Here is a 25,439-nt window from a genome sequence, read left to right as displayed (position 1 = left end):
TTTTTTCTTGGTGTTGAAGTAATTCCGAATTGGGGTTTGTTTTTTTTTTTAAACTCTGTAACTACCACCTTCGTAGTATCAGCTTTGAATAAGTCTCCATTACCTCTTTTCACATTCTACTTTCCTCCACACAATATGTGAAATCTCTGTGATACATAGAAAAGATAGAGAAATGCGAAATGTAATTTGAGATTATCTATACTCAGCCTTCAGCTAACTGATCTTAAATGACTGATCTCTGAGAGAAAAGTTATTCCATCCATAACTCAAACCTTTTAAGAATCCTTTCAAACTGAAAACAGTGGTTGCTTCTGAAGGTAGGGGCAGGAAGATGACTGGGTGGCCAGAGTGGTAGTGTCAAGGGTGAGAGGGAGTCTTCTTAGTATATAGTCCTTCTTAGTATCTTTAAAGATTGTAAATATGGAACTAGGTCACCTATTTAAAAAATCATTTTTAAAGCCCTTTTATAGGGCGCCTGGGTGGCTCAGTTGGTTAAGCGACTGCCTTCGGCTCAGGTCATGATCCTGGAGTCCCGGGATCGAGTCCCGCATCGGGCTCCCTGCTCAATAGGGAGTCTGCTTCGCCCTCTGACCTTCCCCCCTCTCATGCTCTCTTTCTATCTTATTCTCTCTCTCAAATAAATAAATAAAATCTTTAAAAAAAAAAAAAGCCCTTTTATAATTCTCATGTGACTCAAGTGGCAGCTTGATTCATTCCGTTGAGGTGTGGGAAGATGAGCCTCATATCTCTCCACATTAGAGGTAGGATCTAAAACTGATTCTTAATCTCAGATTCCAACTTTAGTGTATACAGTTGACCCTCGAACAATGTGGGGGTTAGAGATGGCATATATAACTTTTGACTCCCCCAAAACTTTACTAATAGCCTGTTGACTGGAAGCCTCACTGATAACATGAACAGTTGATTAATACATATTTTGGATGTTATTTGTATCATATACTGTATTCTTACAATAAAGTAAGCTAAAGAAAATGTTAAGAAAATCATACAGAAGGGAAAATACATTACATACTGTACTGTATTAAAATTTACCTGTATGTGGACCTATGTGGTTGAAAACTGTGTTCAAGGAGCAACTGTATATTATTACTATTGCAGTATAAATTCCTGCGTGAATATATTTTGAAAGAAAATTAAATGTAAATCACCTAGAACTTATAAGTCAATATGATAATCCAAGTCCCATGCATTTAATTCTTCCTTCTTCTCCAAAAGTCTCATTGAAGTAACAAAAAGAAACACAGAGAAAATGCTGATAAACTTGGGTAATCAGAAGCTGAGGGTGTATACTAAAAACTTTGTTACTTCTAAAGGACACAGTGTTGGAGAGATTTCTTTGAACTTTTCATTGATCAGTTCTCAATATTTAAAAAAAAAACCTGAAATGTTGATTAATGCTCACCCATTCAATCCTCCTGCCAACCCCCCATGAAAAACATAGCTCAGAGCTACAAGTATTGTGAGCAAGGGAGCCAGTTGATGGGAAGCAAACCTAGACCTTGGCTCACACTTCTCAGGCTTCTTGGTTAGACCTCTTCTATTCAATGCAGTAGGATGTTGGTTTTTCTCAGGGCTTCATGGCTTCAGTTACCATCTATTTGATGATAGTTCCCAAGTGTAAATCTCCAGTCCCGTCACCACCACCAAAGGCAGACACTTAACCAACTGAGCCACCCAGGCGTCCCTAAAGTAAATAAATCTTAAAAAAATATTTCTGCCAGGGTGCCTGGGTGGCTCAGTCAGTTAAGCTGTGGACTTGAGATATTGGCTCAGGTCATGATTCCATGGGTCATGAGATAGAGCCCTGTGTTGAGCTCCACACAGCAGGAAGTCTGCTTGAGAGTTTCTCCTTCTGCCCCTCCCCCCACTTGCGCATGCTCTCAATTGCGCTCTCTCAAATAAAAAAAAATCTTTCTTAAAAAAAGTATTTTTGTGGCGCGCCTGGGTGGCTCAGTCGTTAAGCGTCTGCCTTCGGCTCAGGTCATGATCCCAGGGCCCTAGGATCGAGCCCCGCATCGGGCTCCCTGCTCCGCGGGAAGCTTGCTTCTCCCTCTCCCACTCCCTCTGCTGTGTTCCCTCTCTCGCTGTGTCTCTCTATCTGTCAAATAAATAAATAAAATCTTTTTTTTTTAAGAAGTGTTTTTACAGTATTTTTGCCTATCCTGATAGGCAAAATGCTCCCTTTGATCATGGTAAAACCTTTTGGCTAACATTGCTTACTATTTTAGGTTGAATTCTCTTACCCGCCCCTGATTCCAGGAGATGGACACGACAGCCACACTTTACCTGAAGAATGGAAGTATCTGCCCTTCCTTGCCTTACCAGATGGTGCACACAACTACCAGGAAGGTATGTAAACAATGGAACAATTAGTAGATGCTTTTTTTTTTTTAATTTACCAAGACATCTTAGATTCTAAGTATTTTGGTAAATCAAAGGCCTTTGGCTTCTTGTGACTATTCATAAAATATTTTAAATGCTTGTTTGGGGATGACTAGTCATGCACTGGAAGATTTCCAGAGGAGTGCTGGGCTTATGTTGGTAATGTTAGTGAACGTTGGCCACTCTTTTGCCAGGAGTCCTGGCCAAAGTAAGTGGCCAGATTAGGACATCTGCTGCTGGTAGCACTTCCTACATTCATACCTCAGACTCCTCTTGGAGGGAAACTAAAGGGCTTACCTGTACTGGCTACCAATTGACTAGGGCTCTAGCTGCAAACTTACTAGGTTAGTACTCCAATGCCCACGTGGGATTGCTTCTCCACCCCTGGAGCCACTGCTATTGCAGTGCTCTGCTTGAAAGTTTACATGTAAGGGGTGGCTGGCTGGCTTAGTTGGTAGAGCGTGAGACTCTTGATCTTGGGGTTGTAAGTTCAAGCCCCATGTTGGGTGTAAAAAAAGTTTGCATATAAGAGGAACATGTTAACACCCTCAGAGAAAAAGCAATGGTGAATTACTACTGAGTCTCCTATGACCCTATAAATGAGTGCTTTGGCTCAACAAAGGACGTTTTATTATGGCATGGACTCTACCAAAACACCAGATTAAACTTGGTTTAATTACCTCTTTTCCTTATACTTAATAATTTTCAGGTGAAATGAAGCAAATGTTACTATGCAGTTTAGTGTAAAATTTAAATACGTTATTTTTAACCTTGCAAACCTTTTCTTCCTAACTTTTTTATTATGAAAGCTTTTTTTTTTTAAGATTTTATTTATTTATTTGACAGAGAGAGAGAGAGAGACAGCGAGAGAGGGAACACAAGCAGGGGGAGTGGGAGAGGGAGAAGCAGGCCTCCCGCAGAGCAGGGAGCCCGATGCGGGACTCGATCCCAGGACCCTGGGATCATGACCTGAGCCGAAGGCAGACGCTTAGTCACTTTGTCCACCCAGGCGCCCCTGAAAGCTTTTAAACATACAGAAAAGTTGAAAGAGTAGTATAGTGAATATCCCACAAATTTTCTTTATGTGTGTGTACAGTTTTGCCTCTCCTATTTGAAAGTCTAACACCATGTTATAGACACTATGACAGTTTACCTCTAAATACTTCAGCATGCACTCCTAAGAGTAAGATTGTTCCTCAGGATAACTTCCAGTACCATTATGACAGCTAAGAGATTTAACAGTAATTTGAATATATCTAATATCTAATCTATGTTCAAATTTCTCCAGTTATTCCAAGAATTTCTTGGATCTATCCAAGATTCATGTGTTATCTTTTGTTTGTATGATTCTCTACCTCTTTTAATCTGAAATAAAATATTTTCCTTTTTTTAATTTTTTAAATTTAAATTCAGTTAATTAACATGTATTATTCGTTTCAGAGGTAAAGGTCAGTGACTCATCAGTCTTATACCGAGTGTTCGTTATATCACGTGCCCTCCTTAATGTCCATCACCCAGTTACCCCATCCCCCCACCCGGCCCCCCTCCAGCAACCCTCAGTTTGTTTCCTATGATTAAGAGTCTCTTATGGTTTGATTAAGTATTTTCTGAGATAAGTGATTGTAGTTTCAGTTTTAACCTGTTATAATTCAGCCTCTTGGGCTTTTTGAGAATGTGCATGAATGAATGTACATGGTAAGGCAGTAAGATGGATTCTAAGAAACCAGTGGTTGTGATGCTAGAAGTAGGTATGACATGGGTTCCTTGTTACATCATCATTTTGGTTGTAATTAACTGTATTATAATACTTCAGTTTACATTATTTATTAATAAGGGTAATTCACTTTGGTATTTACATTTTTCTGTGTATCTCTTAGATACGGTGTTTTTTCACTTGCCACCCAGAAATGGAAACGGAGCCACAGTGTATGGTATCTCCTGTTATCGACAGATTGAAGCCAAGGTATGGTAGTTACAGTGAACAACAACAAAAAACACTGGTATTATTTTAGATTTTTATAAACAATTTGAAGTTGTTTTCCCAATAGTACCAGTTTATTCACATGAATGTTTTTGTAAGTTGACATGGGTAACTATAATTACCATAAAATATTTTGTCCATTGATTTTATATAGTGATACCTAAATTATCCATTTGTCTTCGAAATACTGTATTTAAATTTTATAGTGTCCTTGAATTTTCTTTTTCTAGTGTTTGGTATATAATTTAGAAAAATGAAGTGATAATGTATGTTGTTCTTTAAGCAGCTGTTTAGAATTAGGGGATAGTACTTGTAGTAGTTTTGAAATACTTGCATGTTATCTTAATTATCTACAACTAAGATTTTGTTAATTCTTAAATTACCTGCCAGCTTAATTCCTGAATTACTATAATAACTCTAGTTAATAAATTCACATAAGCCAAGATGGGTAGCTTCCCCTTTCATATGGTTTGCTTCTGAGCAGCACTGGTTTTTTTGTGGTGAAGACACTCTGAGTAAAAATCTCTTGCCTATCATGACATCATTAGTACTCTAAAGTAGTGAGTGTTTCTCAACTTCAGCTATACATTGGAGTCACCTGGAGAGCTTTAAATACTAGAAAGGACTGGGTCCCAACCCCAGAGATTCTGATTTAATGTTCTGGTTCTCAGGAGTTTTAAAAGCTCCTCAGGTGATTCCAATATGTAGCCAAGATTGCAAACCACTGCTCTAAAACAGTGATTTTTAACCAGAATTACTTGGAGACTTTCTTTCTTTCTTTCTTTTCTTTCTTTTCTTTTCTTTCTTTTCTTTCTTTTCTTTCTTTCTTTCTTTTCTTTCTTTTCTTTCTTTCATACATTCCTGGCCTTTCCTTTTGCTGTGACTAAATTAGAATCTCTGGGAGTAGGGCCTAGGCAATTATAAGTTTTAAAAGCTTCCTCAGGTGAATAATTAAGTTAATCTTTTAAAATTTTCATTAGCTTTTTTTAAATGGCCATTTCAAACATGCAGATAAATTAAAAGAATTGTATGATGAACACCTGTATGCCCACCGTCTAGGTTCAACAAATGTCAGCTTTGTGTGTGTGTCTGTATTTTTCCCTGAACCATTTCAAAGTAAACTGCAGGTGCAAATTCCACCATACCCAAAGTAGTTAACTACTTGAAACAGCCCTTCATGCACAGGGCCTGGAATATAGGACACACCTAGTAAATATTTACAGAATGAATAACTGAATTTAAAGATAAAGATAAACCTGAGAGTAAGAGTTAGCCTGATAGCTTTGTACATTTGATTGCTTCATATTACTGTTACCCTTAATGTACATTTCTATGAGATGAACTGAGTTGCCCCCACCACTTTCTTGGAAATCTGTTCCTTTTACTCTTATCCCCTCTAGGTTGTGTAAACACTAGTAAAATTCTCCAAAGCTGTCATTAACAACAGTTGTCGTGCTCTGCATAGCCTTTAAATGGCATTTCATACTGCCTGTCTTCCTCACCCCTTGGGTCTGACCCACTCCACAGTATATTGAGGTTGCCATTTTCTCCACAAATTTTTCTATCCTTACCTGATAACCAGAGGGATGATAAGATAGGTATCCAAAGGACCTAGAACGTAGGAAAAAGACTGATTCCCTTTGAATGAAAGTGAGACCTGATAGATGAATCCAATCAGGGCAGAGAGGTAGAAAACAGATTGAAGGAAGGCTCTATTCTTGACTTAGTTTAATGACTGGTCGTCAGTCATCAGTCATTTGAAGACACTGAGGCCCCTTGGTCCTCAAGACAGGTCCGAAGAGATGTCAGGCAGTACACTACAGAGGGGAAGAATAGTTCTTACTTCCTTCACAGAATTATCTGAGGTTGATCAAATGAACGCTTGTTCCTTACTAGCAGAGAACTATAGACATCTCATGTGGTCACCCTCAGAATCATCAAGGCATGAGTTATGGCTCAGGGCTGGTCTACAATACTATTTTGCCAGGATAAACTCCAGGCAGCATAGAACCACCTTAACAAAACTGTTGCCAGTTCTTCTGTCTTGGGAGTTTTAAACTAGCCCCTTCTCACCAGGAACAGTAGTCTCTGAAAGGATGCCCATTTTCAAAAGAGAATCAAGGACATTTGATTTGCATTATGGGTGTGGCAACTTACACATAAAGTATTCTCCATCATACAGTAAATTCCTTGAGAGTAGGGATTCTCTCTCATGGTTACATTCCTAGTGCCTACCAGATTCTGGCACAAAGTTTCCTGGCTGACTCATTCAATAAATATTTTCTGAGATTCTCAATAAATTTGGAATTTAACTAAATGTAAGAAATTTTTTCTATCTCACTGCTATTTTTATATTGAAAGGTGATGATTTTTAAATATTTCTATGCAATATTTCTAATGATGACTGTTTACATAGGCATTGAAAGTACGGCAAGCAGATATCACCAGAGAGACCGTTCAGAAAAGTGTCTGTGTTCTAAGCAAGTTGGTAAGAAACCAAATAACTCGTTAATGTGTTTGTTAAATATTCGTGTCAGATTTTTACTTGAGAATAAGGCATTATTAGAATAAGGAGAGATTTATGGAAACAGTAATAGATTAAAATTCATTAGGGGCTCTTATTTATTCTTGTGCATCTCCTCTTCCTCTTTGCCTTTCAGCAGTTTTACTCTCATTTGCACCTCTACCCACAACTAGGTAAGACGAAGGAAATCTCCTAGCTAGGTATTTGGAAAAGAGGTTGACACTTGACCAAAATGAGGTAGCTAATATATTTCATTTATCCATTTTTATTTTTAAGACTTTGGATAAATAATATATTACTGAAACTCAAAATATCATAATCGCTAGATTTTATTGATGATATAAAAGTACATGACTTTTGCTATGAAATATGGTAACCTTAACTTGCTCTTTAAAAACTTAAAATTTGGGGACACCTGGGGTGGCTCAGTCAGTTAAGCGTCTGACTCTTGATTTCAGCTCAGGTCATGATCTCAGAGTTGTGAGGTTGAGCTCAGGGTCAGGCTCTGTGCTCAGCAGGAAGTCAGCTTGGGATTCTCTCTCTCCCTTTCCCCCTCCCCCTGCTCATGTGGCCGTGCTCTTGCTCTCTCTAAAAAATAAAATCTTGGGGCGCCTGGGTGGCTCAGATGGTTAAGCGTCTGCCTTTGGCTCAGGTCATGATCCCAGGGTCCTGGGATCGAGCCCCACATAGGGCTCCTGGCTCAGCGGGGAGCCTGCTTCTCCCTCTCCCTCTGCCTCTCTCCCTACTCATGCTCTCTCTGTATCTCTGTGTCTCAAATGAATAAATAAAATCTTTAAAAACAAAAATAGATAAAATCTTTTAAAAATTTTTGAGGAACAGAAATGACAATGAATTGTACAATAACAACACTTTAAAATTGTTTCATCTATGTACAGTTTGATCAGATGCAAGTGTATAATTTTAACTTTATTTTTTGAAGAAAATATATAACGTTTCTTATTTTTCATAGCTCTTCGTTAAATCATTTGTCATTTTCTTTCTTTTTTTTTTTTTTTTTTTTTTACTAATGGGAGAATAACACCTTTACCAATAACACCAAATGACTAATTCTACATGTAAATATAATCTCCCAAATCTCCTTTGTGGGGAAAAATCCAGATCTCTATCATATTAATTATCTTATAGCGGTATGATTACTGAATACAAACGTTTCTGCATTTAACCTAAATCAAAATGGAGAATATTTCATTTGCCTAGTCACCACATGTATGTAGGTTTTGTTTAATTATTTCTTCTGCATTGTCTACTTTCTTTTTTATTTTTAGTTTTTAAGATCTTATCCATTTGAGAGACAGTGAGCACGAGGGGTGGGGTGCAGAAGGAAAGGGGGAGAGAAAAACAGACTCCCCACTAAGCAGGGAACCCGACGCAGGGCTCAATCCCAGGACCCTAAGATCATGACCCGAGCTGGAGGCAGATGCTTAACAGACTGAGCCACCTAGGTGCCCCTGCCTTGTCCAGTTTCTTATATCCACAGACAATTTAAATGTAGTTTGCTTAATATATGTTGAATTTTGCAAAATAGGACTTATTTGGCTTTTACTACTAAGCTTAAAAAAGTACTGAATAGGGGCACCTGGGTGGCTCAGTCGGTCAAGCAGCTGCCTTCGGTTCAGGTCATGATCCCAGAGTCCTGGGATCGAGCCCCACGTCAGGCTCCCTGCTCAGCAGAGAACCTGCTTCTCCCACTGTTCCTCACCTTGCTCGCTCTCTCGCTCTCTCTCTTGCTCGTGCTCTTGCACTCTCTCAAATAAATAAATAAAATCTTTTAAAAAAAATTCTGGTTAATAATAATTTATACTGTGGGCCGTAATAATAAGATATTGAGGGCACCTGGGTGGCTCAGTCGTTAAGCATCTGCCTTCGGCTCAGGTCATGATCCCAGGGTCCTGGGATCAAGCCCCGCATCGGGCTCCCTGCTCAATGGGAGGCCTGCTTCTCCCTCTCCCCCTGCTTGTGTTCCCTCTCTCGCTGTCTCTCTCTCTGTCAAATAAATAAATAAAATCTTCAAAAAAAAAAAAAAAATAAGATTTTGAGGATCAGATATTGCTTCCAAGATCATAATTTTAAATAGAGGGCAAGAATAGACTCCTTGAAAAAACAAGGTTGTAAAAGACCCGGATATCAGAACATTGGTAGATTGCACCTAGATAGTTCCTAGAAGGGTAGCCTGAAAAATAGACATCAGTGAATACTTTTTTATACTGGGCCAGATGATCAGAATATAGGAGTACCAGATATTAAAGCAAGTGTGACATGTTAAAAGACTTCCTGAGTAATCTTTCTTCAAAGAACAATTATAATAATAATAAATGCCATTCATCAGGTCCCTATATGTCAGATGTTAATTCTATACCAGACACTTTTTAGATATAATTGTCATTTGAATCCTCATAAAACAGTGAGATCTAAGTATTTATTGCTCTCATTTTACAAATAAAGATGTATGAGAGAAAAAAATATCTCTCATAAACCTATTAAGTGATAAAATTGGGGGTGAAAATCCAGTTTTATCTATCTTTAAACAGCATAGGGGATAAGGAGAGCTAGCTCATGCAAAAGAGTTTGGTGGTTCATAGTGCATTGTAGTCTTTATATATAAAATATATGAAAATATATATAAAATATATATTTAAAATATATAAAATATTATACTTAGATCTTTAGGTGGTAATAATGATACATTAACAGGGATATTGGTGGGGGGAGCTCTTCTGGTATTACTTGTTTTAATTAATTAGAGTATATATACAGCATGGTCTCTGCATTCTAAGAAGGACACAGAAATCAGGAAACATCTAGAAAAGAACACTGAAAATAAAGGATGGAAATAGTAGAAGAGGGTCTTAAATAAAAAAAAGAATTAAGGAATAATTTTGTTGAAGTATACGAAAGAATATTTTGATAAAGGACACAGACTAGTTGTTCCAAGCCTCCATAGAGGACAAAAAAAGGAAATGAACTTAAATTTAATTATGAATGTTCAACTAGATATAAGAACTGGCTGTTATAAGGATGATTAAGGGTCATCACAAACCAGCAGAACAGTGCAGAAATAGAATGTTTTAAATTTTATAATAGCTAACGTTTAGGTGCTTTCCATGTGCCAGACACTCTGAGTGCTTTTACCTGTGTTACTTAGTTCTGGAAACAACGCCATAAGATGTGCTGTCTTTTCATATGCCAGTGTGCACATCAGCAAGCAAATGTGGAGAGGTTCAGTGCCTGGGGTTATGTGGCTGAGTGATAGAGCAGATCCAGGGGGTCTGTGCTCACCTCTCAACCACTGTACTCCAAGTGTGTCAGGCTCTTTTCAACCGCAGCCATAGAGCTGGACCAGGTGATATAACACCTTTTAGCTGTGGATAAGATACTAAAGTTGAAGTTCGTTTTTCTCCCTGTTCTTTCAATTACAAAGTTGTAAGATGTTTGTTTTTTACTATTATCCAACTAATAGTATTTTTTTTCTTTAAGCCTCTCTATGGCTTACTTCAAGCAAAACTTCAGCTCATTACACATGCATATTTTGAAGAGAAGGATTTTTCCCAAATTTCCATTCTAAAGGTAACTATATCCCTCTATAGATATATTTGGCTGAAAACAGATTCATGAATCAATTAATCTTGTCAGTAATATTTTGGAAGATAATCTTGTTAGCTTAAGAAAGACATTCTTCTTTGACAGTAACATTGACCCTACTATGATCCAGCAATTGCACTACTACTTATTTATCCAAAGGATACATAAATACAGATTTGAAGGGGTACGTACACCCCAGTGTTTATAGCAGCATTATCAACAATAGCCAAACTGTGGAAAGAGCCCAAGTGTCATCGACTAATGATTGGATAAAGAAGATGTGGTATGAAATCTTGCCATTTGCAACAACATGCATGGAGCTAGAGTGTATTATGCTAAGCAAAAGAAGTCAGAAAGACAAATACCATATGATTTCATTCATATGTGGAATTTAAGAAGCAAAACAAATGAACATATGGAAAGGGGAGGGGGAAAAAAGGGAGAGAGGGAAACAAACCATAAGAGACTTTCAAGGATAGAAAATAATCTGCTGAGGGTTGATGGAGGGAGGTGGGTGGGGGATGTGCTAGATGGGCGCCGGGTATATAGGAGGGCACTTGTGATGAGCACTGGGTGTTGCATGTAAGTGATGAATCATTGAATTCTCCTGAAACCAATATTCCACTGTATGTTAACTAGAATTTAAATAAAAATTTAAAAGAAAAAAAAACCAAAGATTTGCAAATTGGAAAAAAGAAAAGGAAATAACATTGAAAGGCGAAGGATCTGTCCAAAATGTACAGTTGATATTTATTAAATTTAACCAAACTGCCTTTTATTAGGAAATAATGACTACAAAGGACTATAATTAATGTGTTTCTATTAATGGGTGGTAGCTCTTTTGCTATGGCATTGCTTCTCTAAATTTGCTTGTCTTATTAATATACTGCACAATATGTTTATCAGTCTTCTGGTTCCAATCTCCCAAATCAAAAAACAAAACAAAACCAGACTACATGACTGTTATACTAAAGATGGATAGCATGTTTTTCTTTGGGCTGCCATGAATGTATGGAACATGGATCTCTCCTGGATTTTAGTGAGTATAGGACAATTAGGTGTTTAGCAAGAAAGTAGAGGGAACTTAGCCTAGAATCCATACCACCATGTGAGTGAACTAAGCTTTTAAAATGAAGAGGAAGAGAAGGAGGGAGTGCTGGAAACTGGTAAGGTTTCAGAGAGACCTTCATTGTTACTGGCGAAACAAACTGCCTCGGTTAAAGAACCAATTTTTTCCTGGTCATCATACTTCTAATTTAGTGTCTGAAATGATTGTAAAATGTTCTAAATTGAATTTATATTTTATAGGAGCTTTATGAGCATATGAATAGTTCCTTGGGAGGAACTTCATTAGAAGGATCCCAAGTATATCTTGGTAAGTAGCTTTTCTACAAATCAGAAGAAATGCCCTCATTTCTTCACGTTTGGTAAACCAAGTTGCATGGAAAACTTCATAAAGTTAAATTTCTGTATGGGATCTAAATTTAAATTCTTCAATGTTTGATGTTGCTGTTCCCTTACATATCTTCTTAGCCAGTATTTATTTCTGTTGAGAAAGGTTATAACATAATTGTAGCAGTATTTAGAACTATTATTCTATAAAGCAGATTTCTGCTTTTCAGAATAATAACAGAAGTTTTTTCTTTTTCTTATGGTTAGGCTGGCCAGGTCAATTCCCTGTTAAAACAGAGAGGAAGAGCAAGAGAGAGAGATTTGCTCAGCTCTTTTCTATCCTAAAATTTTTCAAGTTGGGGGTTTTGTTTGATTTATACTGTTTTGATAATCCAGAATATTCATTGGTGTCCAAGGTACTCAATAGGCACTCAATAAATATCCTTTTCATGATGAGAAACTAATAAAGTAGCCATTAGCCTCATGTGGCTATTTACATTTAGATTAGAATTAATAAAAGTTAAATAAAGTTAAAAAGTCATTTTGTGAATACATTTGCTACATTTCAAATGTTCATTGGTCACATGTGGCTACTGTATTGGACAAAGCAGATTTAGAACATTTCCATTATTGTAGGAAGTTCTGTTGGACCATGCTGTCTTTGACCGTTAACAGTTATTTGATAAATTCCAAGTACATGTGTACATAATCAAGTATTACGTAAATATTTTAATATTTGCATATTCTTCTATTCCTATTTTTACCTACCTTTTCTTTGATGGGAAGAAACTTTCTTTGACAAAACCCATAGGTTGTCATCACAGATTAGCTTTTTTGTTAACGTTGTAGGTCTGTCTCCTCGAGATCTTGTGCTTCATTTTCGACACAAGGTATGATACCTTATTTAATTTATAATGTACTAAAATTGTGTTCATTTAACTGAGCAAATTCTATATGCTACAAGGTCCAATACAGATTGTGGCATACCATATTTTAGTTCTTCTAAGACCATTCTCATAATGATAAAAGTTGAAAATGTTGGTAGAGCTTATAGAAGTTTTTAAAAGTATAGGAATACTGTCTATTTCTGTGCAGAAGAGGATACTTTTTCTGTTGTCTTTGTAATTTCAGATGTCATGAAATTAGAGTGGAAAGGAACATGTTTTAATCTTGCAGAGTAGTTTATATGTTGCTCTGAGAGTGAAACATTTTCTAATAAAATATTATACTTAATGTCTTCTGATCTTTATTATTAAACATATGTTGACTGGGACATACATTAATCATTCATGTACACACATTTATTGAGTATCTGCTGTGTGAATGCCCTGGAGATCCAGAAACAAATGAATAGTCCCTGCCCTTGAAGGAGCTTGCAGATATTTCAAGCAAAAATAACATAACTCCTTCCAAAAAGCATAATTTGTTAGAGATTTAAGTGGTTCTTAATTAATACATAATTTTTAATTTTTCAGTATAAGTTCATAATTTTCAATGTAGTTTTAAGCACTATAGTTAATATTATTGATTAAATGATATATGGTTATGTTTGAGGAAGGGAAAAGGCAAATGAATAATAGGCTTGAGTTTATTTTAATGCAATATTTTTTCTTTAGGTCTTAATCCTGTTTAAACTAATTCTTCTTGAAAAAAAGGTGAGATTTGAAGGAATGGAATATTTAACATGTATTGACATTTCTTAAATACTATATAAAATTAAAACTAATGGTAAAGTATAAATGAAGATTTTTTTTGCCTGTCATATTTTGGTAGACTGAAGCACATTTTTTTATTCACTACCACCGAAGTATAAATTCGTGTAGTCTTCTCTAGGGGCAATTTGACAGGAACCAATTTAAACAGACTTAAATAATAATGAAATGTATTGGGTTACTGCAGACTTCATGGCTGATTGATTGAATGGTTCTACGGTATAATTAAGTATTGAGATTTTTTTCATCTCTTTGCTCCACAGTCTGCAGTGCTAGCTTTATCCTGTGCCTGGTTTCCCTTGTAGTGTAGGTAAACCGCCAACAATAATTGGTCTGTATGCTCTCTCAGTTATAACTGGTGGTAGAGGGGTGTCTGGGTGGCTCAGTCGGTTGAGTGTTAGACTCTTGGTTTTGGCTCAGGTCATGATCTCAGGGTTGTGAGATCCAGCCCTGGGTTAGGCTCCGTGCAGAGTGGGGAGTCTGCTTGAGAGCCTCACCCACTGCCCCTCCCCTCACTGGCGCATGCTCTCTCTCTCTCTAAAATAAATAAATAAATTGGGGTGCCTGTTGGCTCAGTCAGTTAAATGGCCGGCTCTTGATTTCGGTTCAGGTCATAATCGCAAGGTCATGGGATCTAGTCCCCCTGTTGGACTCTGTGCTCAGCACAGAGAGTCTGCTTGTCCCTCTCCCTCACCCTCTCTCTCTGTACCTCCCCCTGCTTGCTAGTGCACGCTTTCTCTCTGAAATAAATGCATAAAATCTTCAATCAGTAAAATCTTAAAAATAATTGGTGTTGGTGGTAGAAATAATACCTATTCCCAAACCATTTAATAAAAATCTTCCTTTGTAATTTGTTTAAACCCGTGAGGCCATGTGCCTGGAGTGAACAAATAATTGTTGCCAAAGAAGTACATATACTAGTTGGTTTAAACTTGGGTTCCAGACCATTCTCTAGTACAAAAAGATTGGTTTGCCATGATTTTAGACCAAGGGTGTACAAACTAGGCCCCAAGGCCAAATCTGGCCCACCATCTATTTTTATAAAGTTTTATTTAAACACAATTATACCCATTCATCTCCTTACTGCTTATTGCTGCTTTTGCACTATAGGGGCAGAGTTGAATAGTTGTGACAGAGACCATATATATCGCCTGCAAAGGAAGGATTCTTAGTATTTGACCCTTTATAGAAAAAGTTTGCTGACCTCTGGGTTAGACTAATCAGGAGCTGCCCTTGGATCTGGGGCCAGTTTTATATACCATATTACTGTGCTAAGTGGAGTAGGGGTGGAATAGATGTTCTAAAGTCAGCCATTTATAATGTCCAGTATGGTTTGTTACCTTAAAAATATTTATTCCTTTGGCCCAGTAGTTCTCTTAGAGATTTATTTTCCAGAATTAATGTGAGTTAGACACAAAGTCCACCTAAGGCATTCTGTCACAGAATAATTTATAATAATGAATTATCAGTGAATAAGTACTGGTTCATCTTGTATATTGTATATAATTCCAAATGACTAAAGAGATTCTGAGATTTTTTTTATTGTTGTAAAGATGTTTCACTGAATGTTAAGTGAAAGTTTATCAAAGTACATATCAAGTCCATGATCCCAATTTTATAAATAAATATATATTCATTAAAAAGAGACTGGAAGGAAAGATATCAACAGTTTTTGTTTTGTTTTGTTTTTAAAGATTTTATTTATTTATTTGACAGAGAGATAGCACAAGTAGGCAGAGCGGCAGGCAGAGGAAGAGGGAGAGGCAGGCTCTCCACTGAGCAGGGAGCCCGATGCGGGGCTCGATCCCAGGACCCTGGGATCATGACCTGAGCTGAAGGCAGACACTTAACGACTGAGCCACCCAGGCACCCCAGATATCATCAGTTTGAGAATATAGGTTATATATTTATTTATTTACTTACTTATTTAGAGCATCAGCAGGGGAAAGGGCAGAAGGAGAGGGGGAGAGAAAGAATCTCAAGCCGACTCCGCACTGAGCTCAGAGCCTGACACAGGGCTCGGTCTCAAGACCCCGAGATCATGATCTGAGCCAAAACAAGAGTCAGACACTTTACTGATTGAGCCACCCAAGTGACCCTAGGTTATATTTTTAAGAAGGAAATACTCTTCTAGTTTTCTGTAATGAGTATGTATTTCTTCTTCAAAGAGAAACATGTAATTTTTTAAATGAATGAATCTAATATGTGCAATGTTACAACTTTTTAAAAAGTTTTTAATTGTTGTAAAATACACAAGACACATAATTTACCATCTTAACCAGTTTTTAGTGTATAGTTGAGTGGCATTAAGTACATTCACATTGTTGTGCTATCATCACCATCCATTCATAGACTCTTCATTGTGCAAAACTGAAACTGTACCTATTAATACAGTAACTCCCCATTTTCCCCTCCCCACTGACAGCGACCCTTCTACTTACTGTGTCTATGAAGTTGGCTACTCTGAGTTCCTTATACAAGTGAAATCATGCTGTATTTGTCTTTTTGTGACTGGCTTGTTTTACTAAGCATAGTGTCCTCGAGGCTGATCCATGTATAACGTGTCAGAATTTCCTTCCTTTTTAAAAAGGGCTGAGTAACATCTATTGTATGTACGTACCATATTTTTTTTTTATCCCTTTGTCCTTTGATGGACACTTGGGTTGCTTCCACCTTTTGAGCTCTCATGAATAATGCTACTATGAACGTTGGTATGCATACATTTCTTCAAGACCCTGCCTCCAATTCTTCTGGGTGTATACCCGGAAGTGGTATTGCTGGACCAGACGGTAATTCTGTTTTTAATTTTTTTTTTTTTGAGTAACCACCATACTGTTTTCCATAGTGGCTGCACCATTTTACCTTCCTGTCAGCAGTGTGCAAGGATTCCAGTGTCTCTACATCCTTACCAACACTTGTTGTTTTTTAGTTTTTTGATAGTAGCCATCCTAATAGGTGTGAGGTGGTATCTCCTGGTTTTGATTTGCATTTCCCTAATGCTTAGTAATGTTGAGCACCTTTTCATGTGCTTGTTGGTCATTTGTATGTCTTCCTTGAAGAAATGTCTGTTCACGTCCTTTGCCCATTTTAATCAGATTTTTTGGATTTTTTTTTTTTTTTACTTGTTGAGTTGTAGGTTTCAAACTTTGTTGTTGCAGTTCATAATAAGAAGTATTTTACATTGCAACCCAGGGCACACATAGATATATGTATCTGAAACAAAAGTCTTCCAAAATAGTACTTAGCCTAGCTACATGTAGTGGCATTTATTATCATATAACTTTGTCTAATGTGGCAGATCACAGGTACACTCTTTTAATATTGATTTGATGAAATAAGGATGTCCTTTAATGCAACACTTGGTTTCTCTGTACTTGGAAAGCACTCCTTAAGTAAGATCATCTATAAGGAAAGCATAGACAATTGTGGGTGCTATGCTCTGTCCAATAGCACTTCAGTGTCACTAAATGATTTAATTGTTTAAAAAAGAAAAAAAAACTCACCTAAGCAAATCTTTGCTTTTTTCAAGTAATTTAATGATAAGTGTCGCTTTTAAACATCTAATCCTGTTTGATTTTTTTTCTCAAGTTTTATTCTGAAAAATGTCAAACCTACAGAAAAGTTGATAGAATACTATAATGAACTTTTACACGCTTGATCTGTATTGATGATTAACATTTTGCCACTTTTGCATTATATTGCTTTATATATGTTCATTCCCCCCCCCCCCCGAATCCTAATAATTTTAAAATCATGGTATTTTACCCCTAAAAACTTTAGGATATATTTCTTTTTTTCTTTTTTCTTTTAAAGATTTTATTTATTTATTTGATAGACTAGAACAAGTGAGGAGAAGCAGGCTCCCCAGAGAGGCAGGCTCTGCGCTGAGCAGGGAGTCTGACATGGGGTTCCATCCCAGGACCCTGGGATCAAGACCTGAGCCAAAGGCAGATACTTAACCAATTGAGCCACCCAGGCGCCCCAGGATGTATTTCTTTCTTTCTTTTTTTTTTTTTTTAAGATTTTATTTATTTGAGAGAGAGAAACAGCATGAGAGGGGATAGGGTCAGAGGGAGAAGCAGGCTCGATGTGGGACTCGATCCCAGGACTCCGGGATGATGACCTGAGCCGAAGGCAGTCGCTTAACCAAGTGAGCCACCCAGGCGCCCCCCAGGATGTATTTCTTAAGAATAAGAGTGTATTCCCATATAACCAAAATACCATTTTCACATTCAGGAAATGCAGTCCATTTTCACATTTTCTCGGGTGTTATAATAACGTCCTATAAACTGGTTGTTTCTTTCACTCTGGGGACCAAGCATCATGTATTGCCTTATAGTTCTCTTTAATCCTTTAATCTCAAACTGCTCTACCACCTTGCTGTTTTTTTGGTTTCTTTTTGTTTTTCATGGCATTGGCTTTTTTTTTTTTTTTTTTTTAAAGAATACAAACAAGTTATAAGATTAGATTTGTCCGATTATTTTCTTTTGGCTAGTTTCAGATTAAGCTTCTGTGGCAAGAGTACTATACAGGTCTGTCCTTCTCAGAGTTACCATACCAGGAGGTCCATAACTGTCTGTAGTATTATTGGGGATGTGAAACTTGATCATTTGATTAAAGTGGTAGTCCCCAGATTTCTTCATAATGAGGTACTTGTGTTTCCCTTCACAACTAATAGCTAATCTGTGGGATGATAAATTTGAAGCTATGTGAATATCCGGTTGCCCAGTAACTTTTCATAGTAGCTGTCGCTTCCATTCGTAATTTTTAACTGAATCATGGTAGATGCTTGGTGATTTCTTTGATTCTTTCATTAATGCTATATTAGCTGTTATTCTTCTGTAAAGAAGTAGTTTTCCTTCTCTATATCTCCCCCCGCCCTTTTTTTATGTTGTAGACTCATGGATTTTCTAATTTAATTTTGATTTAATCCATTTCAGGTTCTCTTTTATATTTCTCCAGTGAATAAATTGGTGGGTGCCCTGATGACTGTGTTATCCCTTTTTCCAGGTAGGAGGGTAACAGTATCTACTCTTTCTTTCATTTAACTTGTACTGGAACTTTGAATGATAAAAGATTTTAAGGATAAACTTGCTACGGGTAACATTTCTATTTTAACATGATTTTTCTTTTGGCATTGGGTTTCTCTCTTTTGTATGAGATTTTTCTTTTTTTCTTTTTTTTTTTTTTAATTAAAACGTGTGCAAGTGTAACTTACTAAAATTTTTATAGGAGAGTTCTAGTTAGAATGGAATATGCAACTCTTATCTTTTCCCACCTTATTGTAAGCCAAGCTGTTCTCCAATATTGTATGTTGTAGGCATGATTGAACACGGTCTCAGTGACTGTTCTCAGTACAGACCCCGAAAGAGTATGTCTGAAGATGCTGCGCTTCACGAAAGCAATCTCCCTGCAGATGATTTTGTTTCTGTGTCTGCTCCTGACATTTCAAATACCAACTCAGGAGCTGTTAAGGAAATCACGACAGGAAAGCACGGAGGAGATGCTGGCATCAGCACTGAAGAACCGTTGCTCCGAGCAGACGATGACAGCAGCAAAGTTCAGGAACCCAATGACACCAGTCAGTATTTGAAACCTCCTTCTCGCCCATCTCCAGAGTCTTCAGAAAGTGACTGGGAGACCTTGGATCCTAGCGTCTTAGAGGACCCCACCTTGAAAGAAAGGGAACAGATGGGGTCAGAACAGACAAACTCTTTTCCAAAGGAGTCTGTGCCCTCAGACAGTCCTCCGATTACTGTACAACCTCAAGCTAATACGGGCCAGGTGGTCCTGATACCAGGGCTAATTTCCGGTTTGGAAGAAGACCAATATGGCATGCCCCTGGCCATCTTCACAAAGGTAAAGTTTAGTGTTTGCTTTTTTTTTTTTTTTTCAAAGATTTATTTGTTAGTGCACATACGAATGGGGAGAGGGGCAGAGAGAGAGGGAGAGAGAGAGAATCTCGAGCAGACTCTCCACCAAGCCAGGACCCCAGTGTGGGGCTCGATCTCACAACCCTGAGATCATGACCTGAGCTGAAATCAAGAATTGGACGCTTAACCAACTGAGCACCCAGATGCCCCTAGTGTTCCTTATTGAGACCCTTAAAGAATCTGACCATCCTTTTATTTATTTATTTATTTTAAGATTTATTTATTTTTCTGAGAGAGAGAGAGTAGGTGGAGGGGCAGAGGGAAATAATCTTCAAGTAGACTCCCCATTGAGCGTGGAGCCCGAGACGGGGCTCAATCTCACGACCCATGAGATGGCCTGAGCTGAAACCAAGAGTTGGACGCTCAACTGACTGAGCCGCCCAGGTGCCCCCTGACAACTCTTGTAGAATTTAACTTGGCAGTGTTGAACACATTTTCAGGTCTGAAAATTATCCTTGAAAACTGTAAAATACATAATGTATAGTGCTATGGTTATCTGTGACCTTAGTGTCACATATGCCAGGTACCATACTAATTTCTAAATTCTTATATCCATGATCTTGCAGTCTGCCATGAAAGACAGATACATCTTTCTGGTAACTAGAGCACAGTTTTATGGTTTTCTCTAAATACTGTCCTTTATGCATGAAGTAAGACTTTATATGGAAAAGAAAGATGGGTAGTGTTGATTGGAACATGTATTTCTTCCTCTATGATAAATTCTTCCTGGGTTTATCCAGCTTTACAAATAAGTATTTGCCCCAAGTCAGTATTGATGAATAGTTAACAGAGAATGCTTTGTTCATTTTGTGGCCTACTGGGGGATTCTGAAATTATCTTAATTTGTTTTATGATTGAACTAATGCACAGTTTCTTAAAACTGGAATTTAGAAACCTGGGGAGAAAACTCAGGACTCTCAAACTGCTGCTTATGGTTAGTAGCCACCAGTTACAGGTTTTCTGAACTCACATGTGGGTGTTGGGACTACTTATACTTGTTGAAGCTTTACCCACCCACCCTCCAATTTTTATCATGTGGAGCTATTAAGAGGGCGATTAACGGGAGGGATTTTATTTTTGTCTGTGAGGTTGCTGAATTAAAGCAATGTAAACATATTTTGGTGGCTGCCTATAAACCATGTTTGGCAGAATGTTCTATTTGTGTGCATTATACCACTACTGAATGTATGATGGACTTACCACCATTATTATGGTAAATAAAATGTTTTTCTTTTTGGTTTTATGTTTTATTATGTACTGATTAAAATCTAATTTGTTATTCAATCACAGTTGTAAATACAAGTGCTGGTTCTTTTTTGTCATTAACTTTGGAGTATGAAATATTCCTTTTTTAATTGAAATATAGTTGACACAATATTCTTAAAAGTGAATCGTCTTTAGGCTTTTTTTTTTTTCTCTTGAAGATCATAAAGGACTTAATACAGAAGAAATTAGGTTAGCCAAACAGCAAAAGTAATTTTAAAAATAGAAGCTAGGGGGTGCCTGGAGAATATTGTTAAAGGTAGGATATTGAGCCTTGAAGAGAATGATAAGCTGACTGGTCCCCTGATTCAGTGTATGAATAAATAGAAACAAATTTATACATAATAAAACATTTAAGTCTCGAAGAGATGCTCCAGCTCTCCAGCTTTTCCAGTCTTCTCTCTGGTACTTGAAATTACTAGAGGATGATGCCTTTCATGTCAGTTTTAAAGAATGAGCCTTCCTGAGTGCTGTAGATACCAGATGCTAGAATACGCTTGAACCTATCCTGAGAGCTGATTTAGGAAGTGTAGGGAAGAAACTGGGGTGCAGAGGGGAGAGGCAGCTTTCGGGTACAATGCCCATAAGATGAAGAGAAGGAACTAAGGGGGGAACCAAAGGAGGAGGAGGAGGAAAATTAGAAAACTCTCCTATGTGGTATGTGTGCTCTGCTGGACTGTACCACTTTAGAAGCAGAGAAATGTTGGAGAATGAGGGAAATGGAAAAAAGCAAAAGCAGAAGTTGGGGTAGCTATTTTCAGATATGGAAGAGTCCTGAAGGCTTTTCTTAGGTCTTTCCCTGATTTTAAATCTTCCTACCTTACTACTGAAAGAGTCCTGGAATTGGCCACACACTGGAGCAAAGCAGTTACAGCAGGACCAGCCAGAAGGCCTAGAGCCCTGGGAGTTAAGGTTCCTACTTGTTTTAATCTCATGAGTCTGCTTCTGCCTCCTCTCTTCCAGGTATGAGGCAATATTTATTATTTGATAAAAATTAGTTGGATCTTACCATGAATGAAACTCTGATGAAAAGTCACCTAAATTGAAGTAACTCTTAACTGAATAAAAGGATTTTTATTTTTAGTATCTGAGGGATAGGGAAGATGATTTTAAGCAGTCACTAAAAAAATTATTTTTGAATTTTTTACCTTTTTTTAAAGATTAGCTTCTTAGTTTTGTTGTTTCGGTTTTTGTTTTTAAAGATTTTACTTATTTATCTTAGAGAGCAAGAGCGTGAGTGGAGGGGGTGGGTGAGGAGCAGAAGGGGGAGGGAGGGGGAAAGAATCTCAGGCAGACTCTGCACTTAGTGTGGGGCCCCTCGTGGGGCTCGATCCCATGACCCTGAGATTATGACTTGAGCCGAAACCAAGAGTCAGATGCTCAACCAACTGAGCCACTGAGGTGCCCCAGTTTTTTTTTGTTTTTGTTTTTTGGTTTCTTTTTTTAATTACATATATCTGATACCTTTGGTGTTTTAAATAAATGTCTCCATAAGAAGATCAGTTAATTTAGAAATCTTAATTTCAGTTTGTAACTTTTTTAGTAAAACAATAAATTTATGAAAAAATTAAAAATATATGTAGTTAGAAACCAGAATTTTTGATCTGCCACATTTATTAATCTCCTTTAAGTATTGCTTCTGAGTTTATATTTGGTTTGCTTGCTTGCAGCTTGTCATTTTCTTTCTTTTTTTTTTTTTTTAAGATTATTTGACAGAAGGAGAGAGACAGCGAGAGAGGGAACACAAGCAGGGGGAGTGGGAGAGGGTGAAGCAGGCTCCCAGCAGCTTGTCATTTTCAAATTTAGGTTATCAAAGCTATCTTGATTGGCTAGCCAAAAAGTTATGGATGCATGTTTATGAATCTTATTTAAGTGGAACCACAAATTTTTTTTCTCTTGACATAGTTTTTAGTTTCATTCATGTTTTTGCATAATATTGTATATTATTCCTATGTAGTTTTCCATTTTCAGCTGTTGTGCAGCTTATCAATTGTGTGGATGGACGTCTGCGTTGTTGCCAATTTCTGGTTATACAAATAATGCTGCTATGAAATTCTTTTTCAGGAGTCTTGCTAGACACATGCCAGAGTTTCTATAGCATTCAGTACCTAAAAGCAGGAATACTGGATCATGTGGAATGGGTGCTTTCAGCTTGACTAGAATTCCCAGTTGTTTACTGAAGTGGTTCTGACAATTTCCACCATTCCCACAACAGGGTATGAGTTCCCAACTGCTCAGCATTCTCACCAACACTTGATATTGTCAGACTTCTTAATATTTAGCCAATTTGTTAATATCTTATGGCTCTTGGTTTGCATTTTTTCAGTAATTATTGTTGAGATTGAATATCTTTCCATATTCTTGTTAACCATTTGGATTCCCCTTTGTGTGGTATTTGTTCAAAACTTCTGGATTGTCTTCCTTGTCACTGATTTGTGGGACTTAATATATTCTAAATACCTTTTCTGTTTATCATTTTTTACTTTATGGTTAGTGCCTTGGAGATCATATTTAAGCAGTCCCCCCTACCTTGAAGTCCTAGGTTATCTTTTAAAGCTATATAGTTTTGACTTTCACAGTTTGGTTTTTATTAACTGGAATTAATCTCTGTGTATGTTTGAGGAAGGAGTCTTTCTGGACTCTTTCTTGTTATTTCATTGATATTGTAGATTTGTGTATTTGTCCATCCTGGGGCAGTTCCCCCCTGTATGTATATCCTATCAGGCAGAAAAAAGGCTTTGCCTCTTATTACTGATCCTTAAGCATTTCTTAGCCCTTTTCATTTCCACATCATTTTAGGATCAATTTAAGTTCTCACACAGGTTGAGATTTTGATAGGGATTACCTTTAAACCCCAGATAACTTGTGGAGAGAAGGGACATCCCTATAACAGGGAGGCTTCCATTTCATGAACATGTTTATCATCCCCGACCAAAAGAGAGGTGAGAAAATGGCATCCAGTCCTGATCACACTGTAGCCCTTTCCAGGGCACAAGAGAGAAGCACACTGTGCTTTTGCAGCTCTTTAGCAGATTAGCTCATGACAGATTTGCTAGATTTACCAAGCTGAGGTGTGGGTTTTTGTTTTTTAGTTGCGGTTAAAAAAAATGTGTGTGTTTGTGGGTGTATAAAATTTACCCTGTTTACCATTTTTTTTTAAAGGGAGGAGGGGCAGAGGGAGAGGGAGAGACAGAATCTTAAGCAGGCTCCACGCCCAGTGCATTAGCCAGACACAGAGCTCCATCTCATGACCCGGAGATCATGACCTGAACCAAAAGCAGGAGTCAGCCATTTAACCGACTGAGCCACCCAGACGCCCTGCCTCGTTTACCATTTTTAAGCGTACAGTTTAGTAGTGTTAAGTAACGTTCACATCGGTGTGCTGTAGATCCGAAGTTGCTCATCTTGAACTGAAACTCTATAACCATTAAACAATAACTACCCATTCCCCCTACCCCTGGACACTACCCTTTCTGTTTCTATGAATTTAACAACTCTAAACACCTTTTTAAGTGGAATCATACGTTATTAATCTTTTTGTGACTGCCTGTTTAACTTAACATAATGTTCTCAGGGTTCATCCATGCTGTAACATAGGTCATTTCCATCCTTTTCAAGGCTGAATAATATTCTGGTGTATGTATATATCACACTTTGTTTATCCATTCGTCTGTCAATGGACATTTGGGTTGCTTCCACGCTTTGGCTATTGTGAATGCTGCTGCTTTGAACATGGGTGTGCAAATACTGTTTCAGGCGTTTTTTGGGTTTTTGGGGTTTTTTTTGTTTTTTGTTTTTTTTTTTTACTATTATATACTACAGCTCCAAATATGGAAATTAAAGTACCCTAGAAAAGTGAAAAGTCAGAAGTGGGCTTGGGTATGCAGGCTGTTTTATGTGAAAGGACCCGTGCTCTTGCTGCTACCATACAATAAGGAACTTTAAAAGATTTAGGAAAAATAGATCATCATTAAAAGTATGACACAGGACTCCTGGGTGGCTGAGTCGGTTGGGTGTCTTCCTTTGATTCATGTCATGATCCCGCGGTCCTGGGATCAAGCCCCGCATTGGGCTCCCTGCTCAGCAGGGAGTCCGCTTCTCCCTCTCCCCCACCTCCCCTTGGCTCATGCTCTCTCTCTCTCTATCTCAAATGAATAAATAAAAATCTTTAAAATATATATATACTACAGTTTTTTTAAAAAGTAACTGACACAATTTTAAGGCCATTTTGAACTCTTAATTTTATAAATATGTAATATTTTGGGGGTGCCTGGATGGCTCAGTCGTTGAGCGTCTGCCTTGGGCTCAGGTCATGATCCCAGGGTCCTGGGATTGAGCCCCGCATCGGGCTCCCTGCTCCACGGGAAGCCTGCTTCTCCCACTCCCCCTGCTTGTGTTCCCTCTCTTGCTGTCTCTCTGTATCAAATAAATAAATAAAATCTTTAAAAATATATATATATATACATATGTAATACTTTCACATGGCTCAATATTCAAAAGATTCTAAAGCATCTATAAAAAAAAGTCTCCCTCGGGGCGCCTGGGTGGCTCAGTCGGTTAAGCGTCTGCCTTCGGCTCAGGTCATGATCTCAGTGTCCTGGGATCGAGCCCCGCATCGGGCTCCCTGCTCC

The 25,439-nt window shown here is 37.7% G+C and overlaps 1 protein-coding gene across 1 annotated transcript in view; it reads left to right on the top strand.

Moving 5' to 3' along the window:
- The window catches only part of AVL9 (AVL9 cell migration associated), a 63,983-nt gene that overhangs the window by 17,945 nt on the left and 20,599 nt on the right, over positions 1-25,439 (top strand). The window contains exons 2-10 of the mRNA XM_032401815.1: positions 2,250-2,370; positions 4,281-4,366; positions 6,801-6,872; positions 10,404-10,493; positions 11,817-11,883; positions 12,750-12,790; positions 13,517-13,555; positions 18,553-18,622; positions 18,933-19,471. Coding sequence (XP_032257706.1) covers positions 2,250-2,370; positions 4,281-4,366; positions 6,801-6,872; positions 10,404-10,493; positions 11,817-11,883; positions 12,750-12,790; positions 13,517-13,555; positions 18,553-18,622; positions 18,933-19,471 — 1,125 coding nt within the window. The remainder of the gene's footprint in view (positions 1-2,249; positions 2,371-4,280; positions 4,367-6,800; positions 6,873-10,403; positions 10,494-11,816; positions 11,884-12,749; positions 12,791-13,516; positions 13,556-18,552; positions 18,623-18,932; positions 19,472-25,439) is intronic.

The sequence above is a fragment of the Phoca vitulina genome, unplaced genomic scaffold, assembly GCF_004348235.1.
Source record: "Phoca vitulina isolate PV1807 unplaced genomic scaffold, GSC_HSeal_1.0 scaffold4, whole genome shotgun sequence".
NCBI lineage: Eukaryota > Metazoa > Chordata > Mammalia > Carnivora > Phocidae > Phoca > Phoca vitulina.
Note: the sequence above shows the minus strand (reverse complement) of the source record. Positions and strands in the feature narration are given on the sequence as shown.